The sequence below is a fragment of the Ursus americanus genome, chromosome 27 (assembly GCF_024610735.1).
Source record: "Ursus americanus isolate L20-20 chromosome 27, mUrsAme1.1.p, whole genome shotgun sequence".
Taxonomy (NCBI): domain Eukaryota; kingdom Metazoa; phylum Chordata; class Mammalia; order Carnivora; family Ursidae; genus Ursus; species Ursus americanus.
The window spans coordinates 16,564,064-16,581,487 of NC_142153.1; the positions used below are offsets into that span (position 1 = coordinate 16,564,064).

The window sequence follows — 17,424 nt, forward strand, 5'->3', positions numbered from 1 at the left end:
AAGGCCCCAAATACTTCCCCCTTGAATTGGGGATTAAAGTCGGAAAATATCACCCTCCAAAAAAATAAACCCAATGAATAAGAATTACTATAAAAATATATGAGGTTAGCCATTTATAGAAGTAACTCAACCCTAAGATTTGGCTTATAAACATGTTGCCAATGAGATTATGGTGGCCCAAAGATCGCCAACAATCTATTGATCTAAATACAATCTAAGCTATGCAGAAATCTTAGAAACTGCAAAGTGAAACCATAAAGGCAAATGAAAGGTGGTGGGATATATACTGTCAAGAAAAGGACAGCTGGGGACGCCTGGGTGGCTCAGTCAGTTAAGTGCCTGCCTTCAGCTCAGGTCATGATCCCAGGGTCCTGGAACTGAGCCGCATGACAGGCTCCCTGCTTGGCAGGGAGTCTGCTTCTCCCTCTGCCCCTCCCCCAGCTCGTTCTCTCTCCCTCTCTTAGAGAAAAAAAGAAAAGAAAAGGGACAGCTGCATGGTGCACCATTTGTCAGTCTCCAGCAGCCCCCAGGGAAGAAGCATGACATTTAAGCACCAAGGCAGAAAAAGCCTCAGACTAGCAAATATATATATATATATTTGCTGAAGGTAAACACTTTGCCCAATGCTCTTGATCACACTTCCTTCATAAAAACAACCTTCTGAACCATCGTTTGCTCTCCCGAGCACATCTAGCCACCAAGGACGAGGCTGCTGTGAGCAAATGAACAATAGCAGCTTTCCAGCGAGGCAGTACTTCTGATTTGGATTAATAAGCTTGTGCATTGTCGTATAAATCAGTCACTTATGTTATTGGTTTCTGGAACTAACTGGAGGGCCAGACCTACTCAGGGGACGGCCATCATGGGAGACCTGGTCTACCAATCATGGCACGTGCTGCCCACTCTGTAGAAAGAAGACTGGCCTCCTGAGTCAGAGACTCGCTCCGGCAGGTCAACCTGAAAATCATTAACTGCAAAAGAAATAAAAGAAACAACAAGAGATATGTGCAAAGGCTATGTTTTTGTCTGGCCAGAGTGGGAGCACACTCCAGCAGAGAACAGCTCCTTCTCCAAGCTCCAAGCCCAGCACACTCACCTTGGTTAGATTATTTTGATAGATGGTATTCAGGCGGCTCACATAGGCATCACGCTTTTCTTTTATTACGCTGTAATGAAACTGGAGTCAGTACTGAGAAACAGGATTCTCTTCTTTCAGTTAGCGATTGGGGCATCTGTCCCTGAGCACCCCTATCAGCAGAGAATCACACACACACAGAACAGTCAACAGGAACCCCATGAGTGTCTCTGAAGGCAGTTGCCCCCTCCCCCATGTCCATCCGCTCTGCCATACGTAAGAAGCCTTATTCTACTCCAGGGAGGATGTTCAGGGGGCATCCATAGTATGTCAATTTCCCTCTGCAGAGAAGACAGGGAGAGCTGCTTTGGCAATAGTGCCCGGTACTTAGTGGCCCCTCAGTAACTATTTGTTGAATAAATGAATGAATTTCCGAAAATTTTGAAAATTTCGGAAATTTGATGGCTTCTAAAAGTTTATGGCCGTTCCTTAAAAAGTTAAACATAGAATGGCCATTTGAGGGGGGCAGAGTGGGGAAAAAAATAAAAATTTTAAAAAATGAATAAATAAATTAATAAATAAAATTGCCGTTTGACCGATCAATTTCACTTGTAGGTATAGACCCAAGAGAACTGAAAGCAGGGACTAGTAGATCAATGTCCACAGCAGCATTACTCACAGTGGACAAAAGGTGGAAACAACCTCGGAGTCCACTGAAGGATGAATGGATAAACAAAATGTGGTACGAACACGAGGGAATACTTTTCAGCCTTAAAAAGGAATGAAATTCTGGCAGATGCCACAACATGGATGAATTCTGAAAACATTATGATAAGTGAAATAAGCCAGGCTTAAAAGGACGAGTATCATATGAAGCACCTAAAATAGGCAAATTCATAGAGACAGAAAATAGGATAGTGATACCAGGGGCTGGGAGGAGGGGAGATGAGTTACTGTCTAATGAGCAGCTTGTTTCTGTTCTGGATGGTGGAAAAGTCCTCGAGATGGATGGTGGCAATGGTTGCACAACACTGTGAATATACTTAATGGCCCTGTATTGACAACTTAAAAATAGCTAATATGGCCTTTGTGTGTCTTTGAAAGCCATTTTATTGAGGTAAGACTGACATACAAAAAACTGTACAAATTTACTGTATACAACCGAGTTTAGAGAGACATATACACCTGTAAAAACAGCATCACAATCATTAGGCCACAGATAGAGCCATCACCTCCCAAACTTTATGTTACATATGTTTTACCACAGTAACACCCTCCCAAAAAAGTTTATGGCTCATTTAATTATGAAAGAAAAAATATTTACATTTGTAAATAGAGCCCTCTGAGCATTAATGCTTACCGCCAATTGAATTTACTCTCACAACTCTGGAAGCCGTAATCAGCGTGATCGTGCATGAATTCAGAGTGGACAGCTGTGTTCCACATTACCTGCAAACAAGTAAAAATAAAAGTAGCCACAACAGTAATACGTAAGTCCTGAGGAAAGAAAGAAACCATGCATGAAAGGTATCTACATAATAGCAGATAAAAATAACGAACTTTCAACTAAAAATAAAACTAAACATTCTAAAAGTTCGGCAATATGACCAAACAGATATTGTAAGGAAGCTGCTGAAATGTTGCGGGAAATTATTTCTATTAAATTCCTTACTTTATAAACTATAGAAGCAGGATGCTATAAGACTCCCAGTCCTTCCGGTAAAATTTAGTATTGCTTACATCCTCTAAGGTTCAGATTCGTTGAAGCCCTGTCTTCTGTGATTCGTTCTAGGGAATGTTACTGCACCTGTACCTTCAAAGTAAAGTGATTTAGAAGAAGTTATGAGATCAAGTCGAGGACTGAAAACCTTAAGAGAATCAGTCCCTATTACAAACTCGGCACCTCTGAACATGTCCCTGTTAAGGACGTGTGTAATCAGACATCGGGGACTCACAGGTGTGCTGCATCTCTGTGGAATGCAGCCTAAAACCCGTAAAGGGCTTTTATGCCAAGTGATCATCAAGACGACTGAATTCAAGTCGGCACCCGGAACTCTAGATGACAGACAAACTATCACTTTTCTTTATCAGACAAGCCTGAGACTCCATTCTTGACAAGCCTTAGATTCCTTCCTTGTACCGCTCTCCCTTTAGGCCTAAAGATGAGTCATTGATGACCCTGCTGGATTCTGCTCATTTTTTTAAATTGAGGTGAAATTCATATAATACGGAATTAACCATTTTATCTGCTAGATTGTTTTTCTTAAATAATACATCTGAAAGGTTTGTTAATACTACAAAATAAAATAGGCTATTTTAAGAAACACCACTACACGTCATCCCATCATGAGGTACCATATTTATTGACTTTCGATTCATATTATATATGATGCCATAGCATCAGACACCCTCTGGAGAAGCTCTATATGAACCACATTGGATTTCTAGGCTCATCCTAATTAAGGTAGTAGCAGCCCCATCCATCTGATTCCTTCTCTACTGCTGCCCCACTCCACCCTTCTGGAGGGCAGTTACTCCAGGCTTCGGTCTGTTCACCCAATTACCAACTGATCTTCAAGAAGGCAAAAGCTCTTTGAAGTCAGTAGAGCGCTATGAAAATATAAGGTAAATGTCTTGCACGTGTGATTAGAAGAGAAGGAATAAATGAAACATAATATATGGGAACAAAATATTACAAATTCAGGCTACTGGGCCCAGATAATATTTTTAAATAATGAGGTAGCACCAATCAAAGGATTTACTACCATAACTGGTTTAAAGTACATAAAATCACCTTATCACTGATTCACATAATTCATACATCATAATTGCTCGACTCCAATTAGCACAGATTCCAAAATCAGACCAAAGGGAACGAAAATAATGGAGGAAAAGTGTCCCACAGAATAAAAGAAATTTTCCTATGATTAACAAAACAAAACAAAACACACCCCAAAACCCAAACCCACCTACCTATACTAGGGAACAGATTATAAAAAAACCCTCCTGGCATTATACTCAGATATGTGTCACTGAAGAGATTAGGAATATTTGCTTACTCGTTACCAAAAAAAATTCCAGTTTAGAATGTAATCTCAGGAACAAAAGGCTTTAAGTTTAGGATTATAACATGGTTTGAAAGCACATTCAAATGTGGAGTAAAATTATTTGCCGGTATAAGCAAGATGCAGCTTTGGAAAAAGAGCTGCCATGTTTTTCCTCTTTGTCACAGGTGAAGGACAAGTTCATTCCACGCACCCTACACCACAGATACTAGGAACGAAAACCACCACAGTTGTTAAGAGAATCCATGAGGCTACAGAATTAAATGGGAATCCTTAAGAAGATTCCATTCAGTAATTTAGATTGAGAAAGAGCCATCCTGTGCAGATGGACCCGTCCTAAGTACCGGACCTAGATATAATCTCACTCACGCACTCCAAGCTAATAAATCAATGCATTGCTTTATCAAAGATGTAAAAGGAGTGTGGAAGGAAGAAGAAATAAAAATTCTACCTTTTTGGGTACACATCCAACATTCACCTAGGGAAAAAAAGGACAAATTTTAGGAATATTAAACTCCAATCATCACACAAACCTGCAAGAAACGAACCCCAAGCATCAACCCCGGAGACTTCCATAAATTCTACATCCCGTTCTACAGTTACTACCTTTTTTCTATTACGGCATTGTTAAAGATATGAATGTTCTTTTCCTTATATGATGAGGCAGAGAATTTTATTTGTCAGCATTTTCTCAAGAAAAAGTCACTGAGAAAGACAGAGGAAATAATTCCATGTCCAGGGGGCTACGCAATGCAGGGATGGTATAGGTCAGGAGGTGGCCCACGCCTGAACTTGCCCAGAACCCAGAAGTCCGAAGCAGAAGAGAAACAGCAGCATGAGGTAAGAGGACCCACTAGCTGAATAAGGGTAATTGAAACATGTGAGCAGCTGGTGTAGAGGATTTCTGGAAAACTTACTGTGGCATCTGCTAGGTAAAACCCTCAGGATGCCCCTTTGAAAAATTCTCTGGCAGAAATCGACATTACTTTTCAGGACCATAGGACGATGAAGAATCAAGCAGTAAGGTTCAACGGTGCTGTTTTTATACATATATACACACACACACATATATATGTATATACACACACATATATTTATCTATGTATATGTGTGTATATATGTGTATGTGCATATATGTGTACGTGTATATATGTGTATATATATATACATGCTTATACATATCCGTGCTTATATACTTGCTAGAGACAGACCACAAATTTGATTCTGAGCCTTCTAGCCGTCAAAACACAAACAATTGTAAGATGTCACATAAAAACTAACCCATTGTTTAAGAAAACAACTATTCATATCCCTCAGACTAGAGAGAAATTCTTCCCAACAGTCCCCGTAAACAAGCTGTGGTATATATTTACATGCAAATTTTTGTTTCCATCTGTTTATTTCCTTTTGATCACATGCTAAAATTTGTAACATGGAAAAAAGGGGTGCCTGGGTGGCTCAGTCATTAAGCGTCTGCCTTTGGCTCAGGTCATGATCCCGGGGTTCTGGGATCGAGCCCCACGTTGGGCTCCCTGCTCAGCAGGAAGCCTGCTTCTCCCTCTCCCTCTGCTTGTGTTCCCTCTCTCGCTGTGTCTCTGTCAAATAAATAAAATCTTAAAAAAAAAGTTGGGTTAAGAGTAAGATTAATTAGACTATAGACCATAATATTGTACTATAATTATGTAACGTGATACTTACATGGACAGTCATGTTATATAAATGTATCAAGGTAACACACTGTACACCCTAAACTTACGCAAGTGTTGACACATATGTCAAATGAATTCAATAAAAAAATTAAAAGAGTAAGACTGATTAAAACTGCCCTGAGGGTGAAGAAATTTGTACTTGGCTGACTGGGTAAACCCTCAGTGTGCCTTAGCAGAGGAGCTGGCTGCAGAAGGAAAACTAGAATGACCTCACTCTTTTGAAGGGCAAATTAGAGACCCACTCAGCTCTGGAAACCTGTCATGTAATGTGTATTCCTGATACCCTTTAATCTTATAAATGCTGACTGGGAGGTATTGGGTGACATCTTGGCCATTACAATGAAGGTATGAGATTTAAAAAAAAATTTTTTTGGAGAGAGAGAGAGAGCATGAGTGGGGATGGAGGGCTGGTGTGAAGATCAGGGGGAGAGAGAGAATCTTAAGCAGGCTCCATGCCCAGAGCAGAGCCTGATGTGGGGCTTGATCTCATGACCCTGAGATCATGACCTGAGCCAAAATCAAGATGAGGTCTCAAATGTGTATCCTTAAAAAAATCAGTATGTTCACTCATGCCTGTTGGCATGGACTAAAGACTGAATATTTAAATACTGGTGGCTTCTGGACATAATTTATATCAGGCGCTTATAGCTCTGCTGATCATGACCATACGGAACTAGGTTGGCTCCCCATAAGCCCAAAGAATACAAGCCTGCTTCTTACAGAATGCTTTCTGGGCATCCTGCAGAGAAATCTGAACTACATACGTATGCACTTACCAAGGGATTTTATATGAAATGCTAGAGTAAAAGAAACCTGCCCAAATCTCATTGAGATCTCCAAGATTTGAAAAAGAAGGTCTTAGGAACAGTCACCTGCTATTCTTTTACTTGCAGCATACCTCCTGCAATTTCATTATAATCCTATTATTTTCCATTATTCTGCACTCAGGAATTATAAAGGAGTGAGTTATGTTTCTCTACAGTTTCAAGCTATCTGTCATTTGGAGGTTTTTCTCCTAGAAAGAGACAGGTCATATACTATCTAGTTGTATCTTGGATCTTTTATGAGATTTTGCTACAATAAGGATTCAGAAGGCAACAGAAGTGGGAACTCACAGGATTGAGAGAACGATGAAGAATTCAAGCCTCATAAAATAAAGGAATCACCTACACTAGCATTACAAGCAGGCTATTCAGAAAGTACTTTATATTAGCAATTAGAATAATGTATGGCTTTCTCCCTACGCTGCCCTGCCATCTGTCTAAGCAGAGGATATGCTATTTCTCAACTCCCAAGTATTGGAGTTATGGAAATAGAAGTAATGAGCAAATTCTAAGGAAGGAGGAAGACAGGTGTTTCCTATGTGGTAGAAGAGAGGAAGGCAGCCGAATCTCAGCCCCTTGGTGGCAATGATTTTATCATCAGACCTGCTTTTCCCGGTTCATCCGGCTGGCAGAGGGCTTCCCGGTCCCTTCTATGCACAACTCTATACCCTGCAGTTCGCAGCTTAAGTTCACCAAGAGGCTTCAATGAAGACAGACTCCAAAACCAATTTCTCCAAAAGCACAGATGATTTCAATACACTAAATAAATACACTCCATTTGTCCTACAGTCAACCTTCTCCGGCTTCCCAGGAACCTTTAAAAGCAATTTAAATGGTCATAAGGCACTAAATGTTCTGAACCACTCTCAGACATCATCAATTTATTCCTCATGTACATTTGATGTTATCTGAAAGTTATTTAAGGCAATTTTTTAAAAAGTTGGGGGCATGCTTCTTCTAAGGGCCAAGATGGCCTTTTACTCCTGCCAAGTGTTATGACTAACTTTGGTTTGCTTTTTAGAAGTTTTTGCCTTTTTTCCCTTCCAAAGTGTTTTAACTTGCAACCATTCATTCATTCGGAAGTACTGATTAAGGATTCATTCGCTTGTGTCAGGCATTATGCAAAACAAAGCCCTAAATAGTTATAGTTAGTCCTTATTCTCATGGAGCTTCCAGTTCCAACCAGAGTCTCAGCCTATCCAAGATGCGGACTCAAGGGTCGGCAGCAGAATCACTCCATTCCCTAACATAATCACTCCATTCCCTGAAGCCTTGGGCTAGAAATCAGAGGAAGAGGAGGGTGGAAAACCGTGACCTTTTTGAGCCAAAGAGTCTATATTCCAGCACAGTACACTTTGGGTCTGGGATTGGGCTATAACTGAAAAGAAGCCCATGACCTTGAAATACAACTCACCCTGGGGCGCCTGGGTGGCTCAGATGGTTAAGCTGCTGACTTGATTTCTGCTCAGGTCATGATCTCGGGGTCCTGGGATGCAGCCCTGTGTCAGGCTCCCCGCTCGTATGCTTTTCTCCCTCTCCCCCTGCTCCCTCTGTCTGTCTCTCTCTCTCTCAATTAATCTTAAAAAAAAAAAAATAAAAGAAAGAAGGAAATACAGCTTGCCCTATTTTGACAGATCCTAGTAATAGGCCTCCAGGCCTTTCCATTGATTTTATTTTATTTTTTTTAAAGATTTTATTTATTTATTTGACAGAGAGACAGCCAGCGAGAGAGGGAACACAAGCAGGGGGGTGGGAGAGGAAGAAGCAGGCTCCCAGCGGAGGAGCCTGATGTGGGGCTCGATCCCAGAACGCCAGGATCACGCCCTGAGCCAAAGGCAGACGCTTAACGACTGAGCCACCCAGGCGCCCCTCCATTGATTTTAGAAGCCTGGTTACACTTCAGCACAACACAACTGATGACCAGATGCCTCTGACTTGGAAGGGAAGAAAACAGCCATATTATCAACAGAGCTGGGGAAGCCAGGGGTGGAAAGCTCTGCACAGTCACGCTCAACCCTTCTTCCTCTCTAGATGACAAGTGCAGTAGGTTGTCAGAAAGAACGTAAGCATAGAGTCAGACAGACATGAGTGTGAATCCCAACCTTCCCTCCCCCTTACTGGCTGTTGGTGGGTAAGTTTCTAAACCTCTGAGCTCAGTTTCTTATTCCATAAAATGGGAATGGTACTACAGAGGATTTGAGAAGGTGAGAGAGAATGTGAATAAAGCACCTCTTTTCTAATTTATGATAGGCCTGATGATGACATGGACTCCCCTGAATTATTTCTGCAGTCGGCTGGATCCCCAAACTCACAAAAGGCTTACTGAAAAGGGAGGAGACACATTCCCTTGGTGGCTGGCTCCCTTTCGGGAATGAGTCAACTGATGGCAGGAAGCTTGCCTCCCAGGCTGGGACACCAGTGTAATGGGTTCTGAGGGCTCTGACTTCCCAGGGGTCCACGTAACCGATAAGACCTAACATACACAGGGGCGCCTGGGTGGCTCAGTCGTTAAGCGTCTGCCTTTGGCTCAGGGCGTGATCCTGGCATTCCGGGATCGAGCCCCACATCAGGCTCCTCTGCTGGGAGCCTGCTTCTTCCTCTCCCACTCCCCCTGCTTGTGTTCCCTCTCTCGCTGGCTGTCTCTCTCTGTCAAATAAATAAACAAAATCTTAAAAAAAAAAAAAAAAAAAAAAAGACCTAACACATACAACACTTTCCACCTGGCAAATTTCCCTGCAGAGCCCTCATTCCCCCGGGGGGGGGGGGGCATTAACCAATGATAAGCCTTAGAGACAAGTTTCTCCCATTCCTAAGTACACCCTACGCCAGAGACACTCCAGAAGCTTTGCCTCCTTTGCAATCTGACAATCCATCTCTAAGAACTCCCTGTCCCGACCTGGTTCAGTTGGCCTGCCAGCATTGGCTCACAGGGAAGACAGGGGCCTCTCCCAAGAAGGACAGAACATGGGAAGAGTGTGATGATACATGTGGCAAAATTCAGGGGCTTCACCATGTTTCTAGGCCAGGCCCTCTCCCCTTCAGTTCTGCCTAGATAGGTAAAAACTTCACATTGCCCATGTCGATGGTAAAATGAGGATTTGGTTCATTGACAATTGCACCTGTCAAGAATGCCACCTGAGCTTAACAGCAAACTTCCTTTTTGGGTTCCCTGCTTTTGTCTCCTATCAGTTTGACAGTTGCCTGTTTTCTTTTTTTTGCAACCTACCATCTAGTTCAAAACTGGTATGAGGACAGAGCACTTAGAATAGGCTGGGCCAGTCATCAATCACTAAGCAAAACCCTATCAACTCATCAACAGATTCTTTCAGCAACTGTATCCTGAACACCTACTTAGTGCATGCCTGACCATCCTGGAGGTTGGATTAGGTAAGGAGACCAGAAGAAAGATCCCTGTCTTTGTCAAGTTTCATCTGCTTCACACCAACAGTGATTGAAAGAGACAACTTGGCCCTGTGCCTCTACCACTCTGATGCCAGTTCCAAAGTCTGTATTTTTTTGCACACCATCATGCAATTAACTCAATTCTGACACTATCTACCTAGAGATAGCATCAGATCCCACAGACTGGGGGTTTGGTCCTTCAAGCCTGCTGGCCGTCCCTACGGCAATGCCAATCACAAGTCCAGTTGTCACCTATGCCCCAAACCAACTCTCGGAGGTTCCAACAACGCCCCTCTCGGGTTGGATTAATTGCTAGAGTGGCTCACGGAAATCAGAGGAACATTTTATCTACTAGATTACCAACTTACTATAAAAGGATGTAACCCAGGCACAGGCAGGTGGAAGAGAAGCACAGGTAAAGGTGTGTGGGAAGGCTAGGGGCTTCCAGGGATACACCACTCTCCCCCAATCTCCACATGTTTGCCAAACCCAGAAGCTCTCTGAACCCCAACCTTTTGGGTTTTTTTCTCTTTTCAAAGATTTGCTTATTCATTTTAGAGAGACACTGTGTGTGAGCAAGAGGAGGGGCAGAGGGAGAGGGAGAGAATCTGAAGCAGACTCCCCACCGAACGTGGAGCTTGAGATCATGACCCCAACTGAAACCAAGACTCAGACACTCAACCAAGTGAGCCACCCAGGCGCCCCCTTTTGGGTTTTTAATGAACCTTCTTTTACATAGGCATGATAGATTAAGTCATTGGCCACTGGTGACTGATTCAACCTCCAGCTTCTCTTCCTTCTCTCCTCCCTAGAGGCCAGGGTGGGGTAGGGGGATGAAATCCCAACCCTCAAATCACAAGGTTGGTTCTCTAGCCAACCAGGTCTCATCCTTAGGTTCTTTCCAAAAGTCACCTCATTAACATAAACTCAGGTGTGGTTAAAAACAAATGAAATAGTCATTTGTTATAAATATCAAGATACCTTTATTACTCTTATCATCCACCAAAGGGTTTTAGGAGCTCTGTGCCATGAATGGGGACCAAGACCAAATATACATTTTTTAATCATAAATCATAATCATACCTTGACACATATTAAACATCCAATATCCATCCATGTCTTTACCTTCCAATTTCAGATTTCAATTAAAGATTAGGACTGGGAGGCATCTAGCTTTAGAAAGAAGGAAAAAAGTATTCCGTGTAAAGCAGAATATAAAGCAAGAAAATGAAATGATACAAGAGATATCAACAATGGTTGGAATTAAAATCATTTTGGCTTGGGGTGCCTGGGTGGCTCAGTTGGTTAAGCATCTGCCTTTGGCTTGAGTGGTGATCTCAGGGTCCTGGGATCGAGCCCTGCATCGGATTCTCTGCTCAGCGGGGAGTCTGCTTCTCCCTCTCACTCTCCCTCTGTGTTCTCTTTCTCTCTCAAATAAATAAATAAAATCTTTAAAATAAAATAAAATCGTTTGGCTCAAAACTTAGCTAAGCAGAACATGAGATTAATGTGGACCTCTCAATCCCAGGTGTCAAATTTATTTTATTTTATTTTTTAAGACTTATTTATTTATTTTAGAGAGAGCGAGCGAGCACAAGCTGGGGGAGGGGTGGAAGGAGAGGGAGAAAAAGAATCTCAAGCAGACTCCCCCTTGAGCATGGAGCCCGACAAAGGGCTTGAGCCAAAATCAAGAGTTGTATGCTTAACCAACTGAGCCACCCAAGTGCCCTGTTACTCTGAGGCATCCAGGGGGAACCCACAAATAGCTACACGAGACAAAACTTCTTCTGGACCGTCAGTTCTCTACCCCCTGATGCCCACAACAGTGATGTCTGGCCCCACATCTCCTGCTCCCCCCCCCACAAGAAAAGGACCTAGGATCCTACATCCTCATTCCATATCTAATGTTGTAACACTGAGTGAATAAAATGGTTATTAAATTATAAGGTCATTAGTCTTTCCACAAAATTCCTTCAATCCCACTCTACAAGAAACAGTCTCTGTTATGACATGTTCAAAGTACTTTTACAAAGAAATAGGACCTCTGAGGGGTTCCGAGGCAGCCTTTCTTTTCTGGCCCTGCAGATTTAGTGGGTTCTCAGGCAGATGACAAAGCAATATTACACCAATCCTACTACAAAAAAATTAAACAATCCACAGGGTAAATCAAAAGACCAATTTCAACATTAGGATTTGCCTAATTCAACTAACCCCACCCTTTCTGATCACTCCTTTATTTGACACTTACGAATTTCTGTGTGCCACACTTCATGAAACTCTAAACCCGCAAAACAAATTAGGGTAACTTTCTGCTTTTGAGGGCTACCTGTCAATACTGAAGGTATGTTGGGGGTGGCTCAGTCGGTTAAGCGTCTGCCTTAGCCCAGGTTATGATCCCAGCCCAGGGTAGGGCTCCCTGCTCAGTGGGGAGTCTGCTTCTCCCTCTGCCCCTCCCCCCACCAGGCTTGTGCATGCACACACACTCTCTCTCTCTCAAATAAATAAAATCTTTAAAAAAAAATACTGAAGGTGTGATCTCCTTTTGTAAAAGCTCATTTAAAAAGACATATTCAACCTTGGAACATTATACTAAAATAAGGGAACTAAGTCAAATACTGCAGGATTCCACTTAACATGAGATATCTAAAATAGTCAAATTCATAGAACCAAAGAATGGAAGGGTGGTTGCCAGGGTCTGGGCAGGGGTGGGAGAGGAATGGGAAGTTACTAATCAGCAGGCACAAAATTTCAGTTAAGCAGGATGAGTAAGTTCTAGGTATCCTGCTGTACCACATTGTACCTATCGTCAACAATACTGTACTGGATGCTTAAAAATCTGTTAAGAGGGTAGATCTCATGTTAAGTGTTCTTACCATTAAATTTTTTAAAAAGTATGTTCAGCCTTATGTGGAGATATAGGCATCATAATATCAAAGTACATGCTATCACCTCCAAGGTCGGTTGATTTACATGTTGCTAAGTCATTGTTTTCAGCCTAGATAAATCATACAAACAACAGTCTACTTACTGAACAACCTGTTTCTCAGGCATCTTTTAAAAACCCTTGCCTATCCTGCTGGCCTCCCCCACTGGCACTGTGCAGCACCGTTCACAGTGGCATTACTAATCAAGAAGGCTTCTACTAGGTACAAACTTCCAGCTATGCAATCAGTAAGTCATGGGGATGTAACGTACAGCATGGTTAATAATACTATATTGCATATTTGGAAGCTGCTAAGAGAGTCGGTCTTAAAAGTTCTTACCACAAGAAAAAAAAAGATTTGTAACTATGTATGGGGACAAGTTCAACTCGACTTCTGGTGGTGGTCATTCCGCAGTATATACAAATATGGAGTCATTATGCTGTGCACCTAAACTAACACAATGTTATATGTCATTATACCTCAATTAAAAAAGAAAGGAGAGAAGAAGAGAGAAGAGAGAAGGGAGAGGAGAGAGGGAGAAGGGAGAAGGGAGAAGGGAGGGGAGAAGAGAAGAGAAGAGAGGAAAGAGGGAGAAGGGAGGGGAGAAGAGAAAAGAGAAGAGAGAGGAGAGAGGGAGAAGGGAGGGGAGAAGAGAAGAGAAAAGAGAAGAGAAGAAAGAGGAGAGAGGGAGAAGGGAGGAGAGAAGAGAAGGCTTTTGGCCCAGTAATGAACCCTTAGTACCAACTCTCGGTGAGAACTGCACGCGATACCACAAGAACTCGGTTACTCTTTATCACAGAATCAGTACGCTCAGCAAGAACACTGGAACGTGTGCTCCCACAAGCCCTGGGGCAAAGGGAGCAGTAAATCAGAAAGAACTGTTCTTCAAGCTGACTCTTCCCACGTGTGTGCGTAGGTAGAGAACCGAACCACAGAGACAAAGCTCCCAGAAGGCTCTCATTCACCTCGGCTTTGCATTTTGGAGATGACAAAAACTGAATTCAAAGATCATCTCATTTCTTTTTCTGCCCTCGGAAATTACTTAATTGCAACAGGCAACAAGAGTTTACTATCTTTCATTGAATTCTAGGGGAAAATAGATGATTTCTTTCAGTTTCCCACTTTAAGCGTCCAACTTCCTACCCTACAACTTTTTGCCCGATGGAGAAAAATAAAGACCAGTGCAAGGGTGGAATCGTGTTATGGGAGCTACCCATGCCTCTTGACCTGGTTCATCCATTAGAAGTTGAGTAGCAATTCTGGCCCTTGTTGCTTCTTTCACTTTGAACCACAGGAAATCGGAATATGCCACTTCAAACTATTCTACTTTGACATATAGATTATTTTGAGCTAAAGATAATTAAGAAAGAGCAAAGGAGGACCTCTCTGCCCTCCCCCTTTCTGCCTAATAGCAGGGCATAAATTTCCCTTTGTGAAGGTATCCCTCACCCCTCTCCTGTACCAGGAGGAGGAGAACAACCCTTATCACTCAAAAGGGAAAGAGAGCACTGAGCAGAATCTACACCAAAAAACCTTATTGGGGTGCCTGGGTGGCTCAGTCGGTTAAGCGTCTGCCTTCAGCTCAGGTCATGATCCCAGGGTCCTGGGATGGACCCCACATCTGGGTCCCTGCTAAGTGGGGAGTCTGCTTCTCCCTCTTATTCTTCCTCTCTGCACCCCCCATCCCACTCATGCTCTCTCAAATGAATAAATAAAATATAAAAAAAAAAAGTAACCTTTATCTTCTATTAGTTTCCCTCATATATTTACCTTTCCACAATTTACTGCCACTAAAAGCCCAAACCCCCTTTCCTTTGTTAGTCACTTCTCCACAATTTATCACCATTTGTTATATTGGTATTAAGCTCCCAGTCCTAAGTGCTTCCCCCCCAACACCAACTTCTCTGTGACAGTCCATGTGCATGTGAAATAAACTCCTATAAATCTGCTATTGGTCTAATTTGCAGGCTCCAGCTACTGAAACTAACAGGGTAGAGGAAAAGTTTTTCCTCCTCTACAGAACACAATATGGGGCAAAGTCATCTCATACCTGAACTTAACAGCTTAAAAAATTCTATCAGAAAAAAGGTGAGCTCTTAACTACACCAATATGCGTCACTCATCTTGAAAATGCATGTGCCTGGGTAGCTCAGTCGGTTAAGCATCTGCCTTTGGCTCACGTCATGATCCCGGGGTCCTGGGATCAAGCCCTGCGTCTTCGTCGTCGGGCTCCCTGCTCAGTGGGGAGCCTGCTTCTCCCTCCCCCGCTCCTCCTGCTTGTGCTGTCTCTCTGACCAATAAATAAATAAAATCTTAAAAAAAAAGAAAGAAAAAGAAAAATGCATGTTTTCTTAAAAGGGGCCTACTCTATCAGATCACAGAAATTAAAAAAAAAAAAAAGCCTCCTAGAAAAGATTGAGGAAGAGTCAGAAAATCAAGGCAAAGAGTCATGTTACGTAGACAACTTTGGAAGGCATAAAATTATGAAACTAGGAAATGAATGACTCTAGGACCAAATTCATTGTCATCTGACCTGCATAGTTATGCAGAATTCACCAGATGCCTCCTAATGCTTCGTACTGTCCCTTCTTCCTATAAGACCCTGCCACTGTGTCCGGCTCATGTTACACCAAAATCAGAATGCTGCTCTTTAAAAATACATCTGCTTTGGGGCGCCTGGGTGGCACAGTGGTTAAGCGTCTGCCTTCGGCTCAGGACGTGATCCTGGCGTTGTGGGATCGAGCCCCACATCGGGCTCTTCTGCTATGAGCCTGCTTCTTCCTCTCCCACTCCCCCTGCTTGTGTTCCCTCTCTCGCTGGCTGTCTCTATCTCTGTCGAATAAATAAAATAAAATAAAATCTTAAAAAAAAATATTAAAAATACATCTGCTTTGCTTCACACCACACCTACTAAATCAGGACCTACAGAGTGAAGACCAGTGTGGTAGACCCTTAACTGTTTTTGGAGTAAATGATGTCTGGTTCCCAAGAAGGAGCGGTAAGAAGGTTCCTCCCCTGTAGTAAAGAATAATGCTTAAAAGGTTCATCAAGTCACAGTTTACTCCATACTAATACACCAAAGCTATAGTTTCTGACGGCCGGGCCGCCAGTTCCATAGGTTATAGTATGCTTGGTTTGTTTCCAACCACATTCTAGCTGACACTCACTCTGCTCTTCAGTAAAGTAAGGGTGCTAAACCAGAACAATGCTTCCCAAATTCCTACAAGGATCTGTGTGAGTCCAATCCTAAATGAAATGAAAATAACAAGGTCCACATAGTGTTTCATAAAGCTAAAAGTATTGGGGCGCCTGGGTGGCTCAGTTGATTAAGCCTCTGCCTTTGGCTTGGGTCATGATCCCAGAGTAATTGAGCCCCTCATCAGACTCCCTGCTTCTCTCTCTCCCTCTCCCTCTGTGTGTGCTCTCTCTCTAGCTTTTGCTCTCTCTCACTCTCTCTCAAATAAATAAATAAAATCTTTAAAACAATTATTACAAAAATATTGCATGGAAAATTAAGAAACTGCAGATAACAACTACAGTGTAAGCTCCACAAGGACAGGGATTTTTATCTACTTTCTTTGCTGCTATGACCCCAGCATCTAAAAAAGTACCTGTATACCTGGCATATGAATTAATAAATGAGCAAACAAGAATAAAACAATTAAAAACAAAACACAATTCCACTGGGGAGCCTGGGTGGCTCAGTCGGTTAAGTGGCTGCCTTTTATTGAGTCACTTCCCCACTCAAAAACCCTTTCACACAGTTCACTTCATTCAAGTAAGCTCTACACCCAATATGGGGCTTGAACTCACAACCCCAAGACTGAGAGTCACATGTTCTATGGACTGAGCCAGCCAAGAGCCCCCAGAAACTGTATTTTTTTTTTTCACCACAACCTACCCATCAGCTTCCCGTGTCTATGAGACACCCTCTGCTCCAAACTCAATTACCCAACATAACCTGTCTCTCGGCCTTTATCTCTGACCCTACCCTATCAAACAATGGTACTCATCTTGCTCAAGTCCAGAAAGATACTCACCCCTTCACAAAACCATCCATCCCATGGTACCCAGGCAGAAGTGATGAGTCCAACTCTCCTGTAATTTTTTACTATCAGCAGCAATTAACACAGACCAACTCACTTTGGAGTTGACGGTCTACATGCTGCTTCCCCACTATTTGCAAATTCCCTGTGGGAAGGGACCTTTGCTTTACAAATATTTGTATCTGCCCTATTCTCTCTGCCAGCCTCAATCCAAGTACTTAGCACTAAGAATACAGGAAATGAAGACATGAACAAATGAAATGGTGTTACTTCAGAGGGCCTCCCTTTTCCCTGCACCTGCTTGGAAATCACTGGACATCAGAAGTTTATTACTGCAACTATGGCTAGGCTAGATAACCAGAATTCTTCAATTTAAACT

The 17,424-nt window shown here is 42.5% G+C and overlaps 1 protein-coding gene across 1 annotated transcript in view; it reads right to left on the reverse strand.

Annotated features, from left to right (window-relative positions):
- The window catches only part of GSR (glutathione-disulfide reductase), a 43,888-nt gene that overhangs the window by 24,044 nt on the left and 2,420 nt on the right, over positions 1 to 17,424 (reverse strand). The window contains exons 2-4 of the mRNA XM_045779239.2: positions 4,592 to 4,618; positions 2,436 to 2,524; positions 1,097 to 1,166 (exon numbers count right to left, since the gene is read on the reverse strand). Of these exons, the coding sequence (XP_045635195.2) occupies positions 1,097 to 1,166; positions 2,436 to 2,524; positions 4,592 to 4,618 (186 nt within the window). The remainder of the gene's footprint in view (positions 1 to 1,096; positions 1,167 to 2,435; positions 2,525 to 4,591; positions 4,619 to 17,424) is intronic.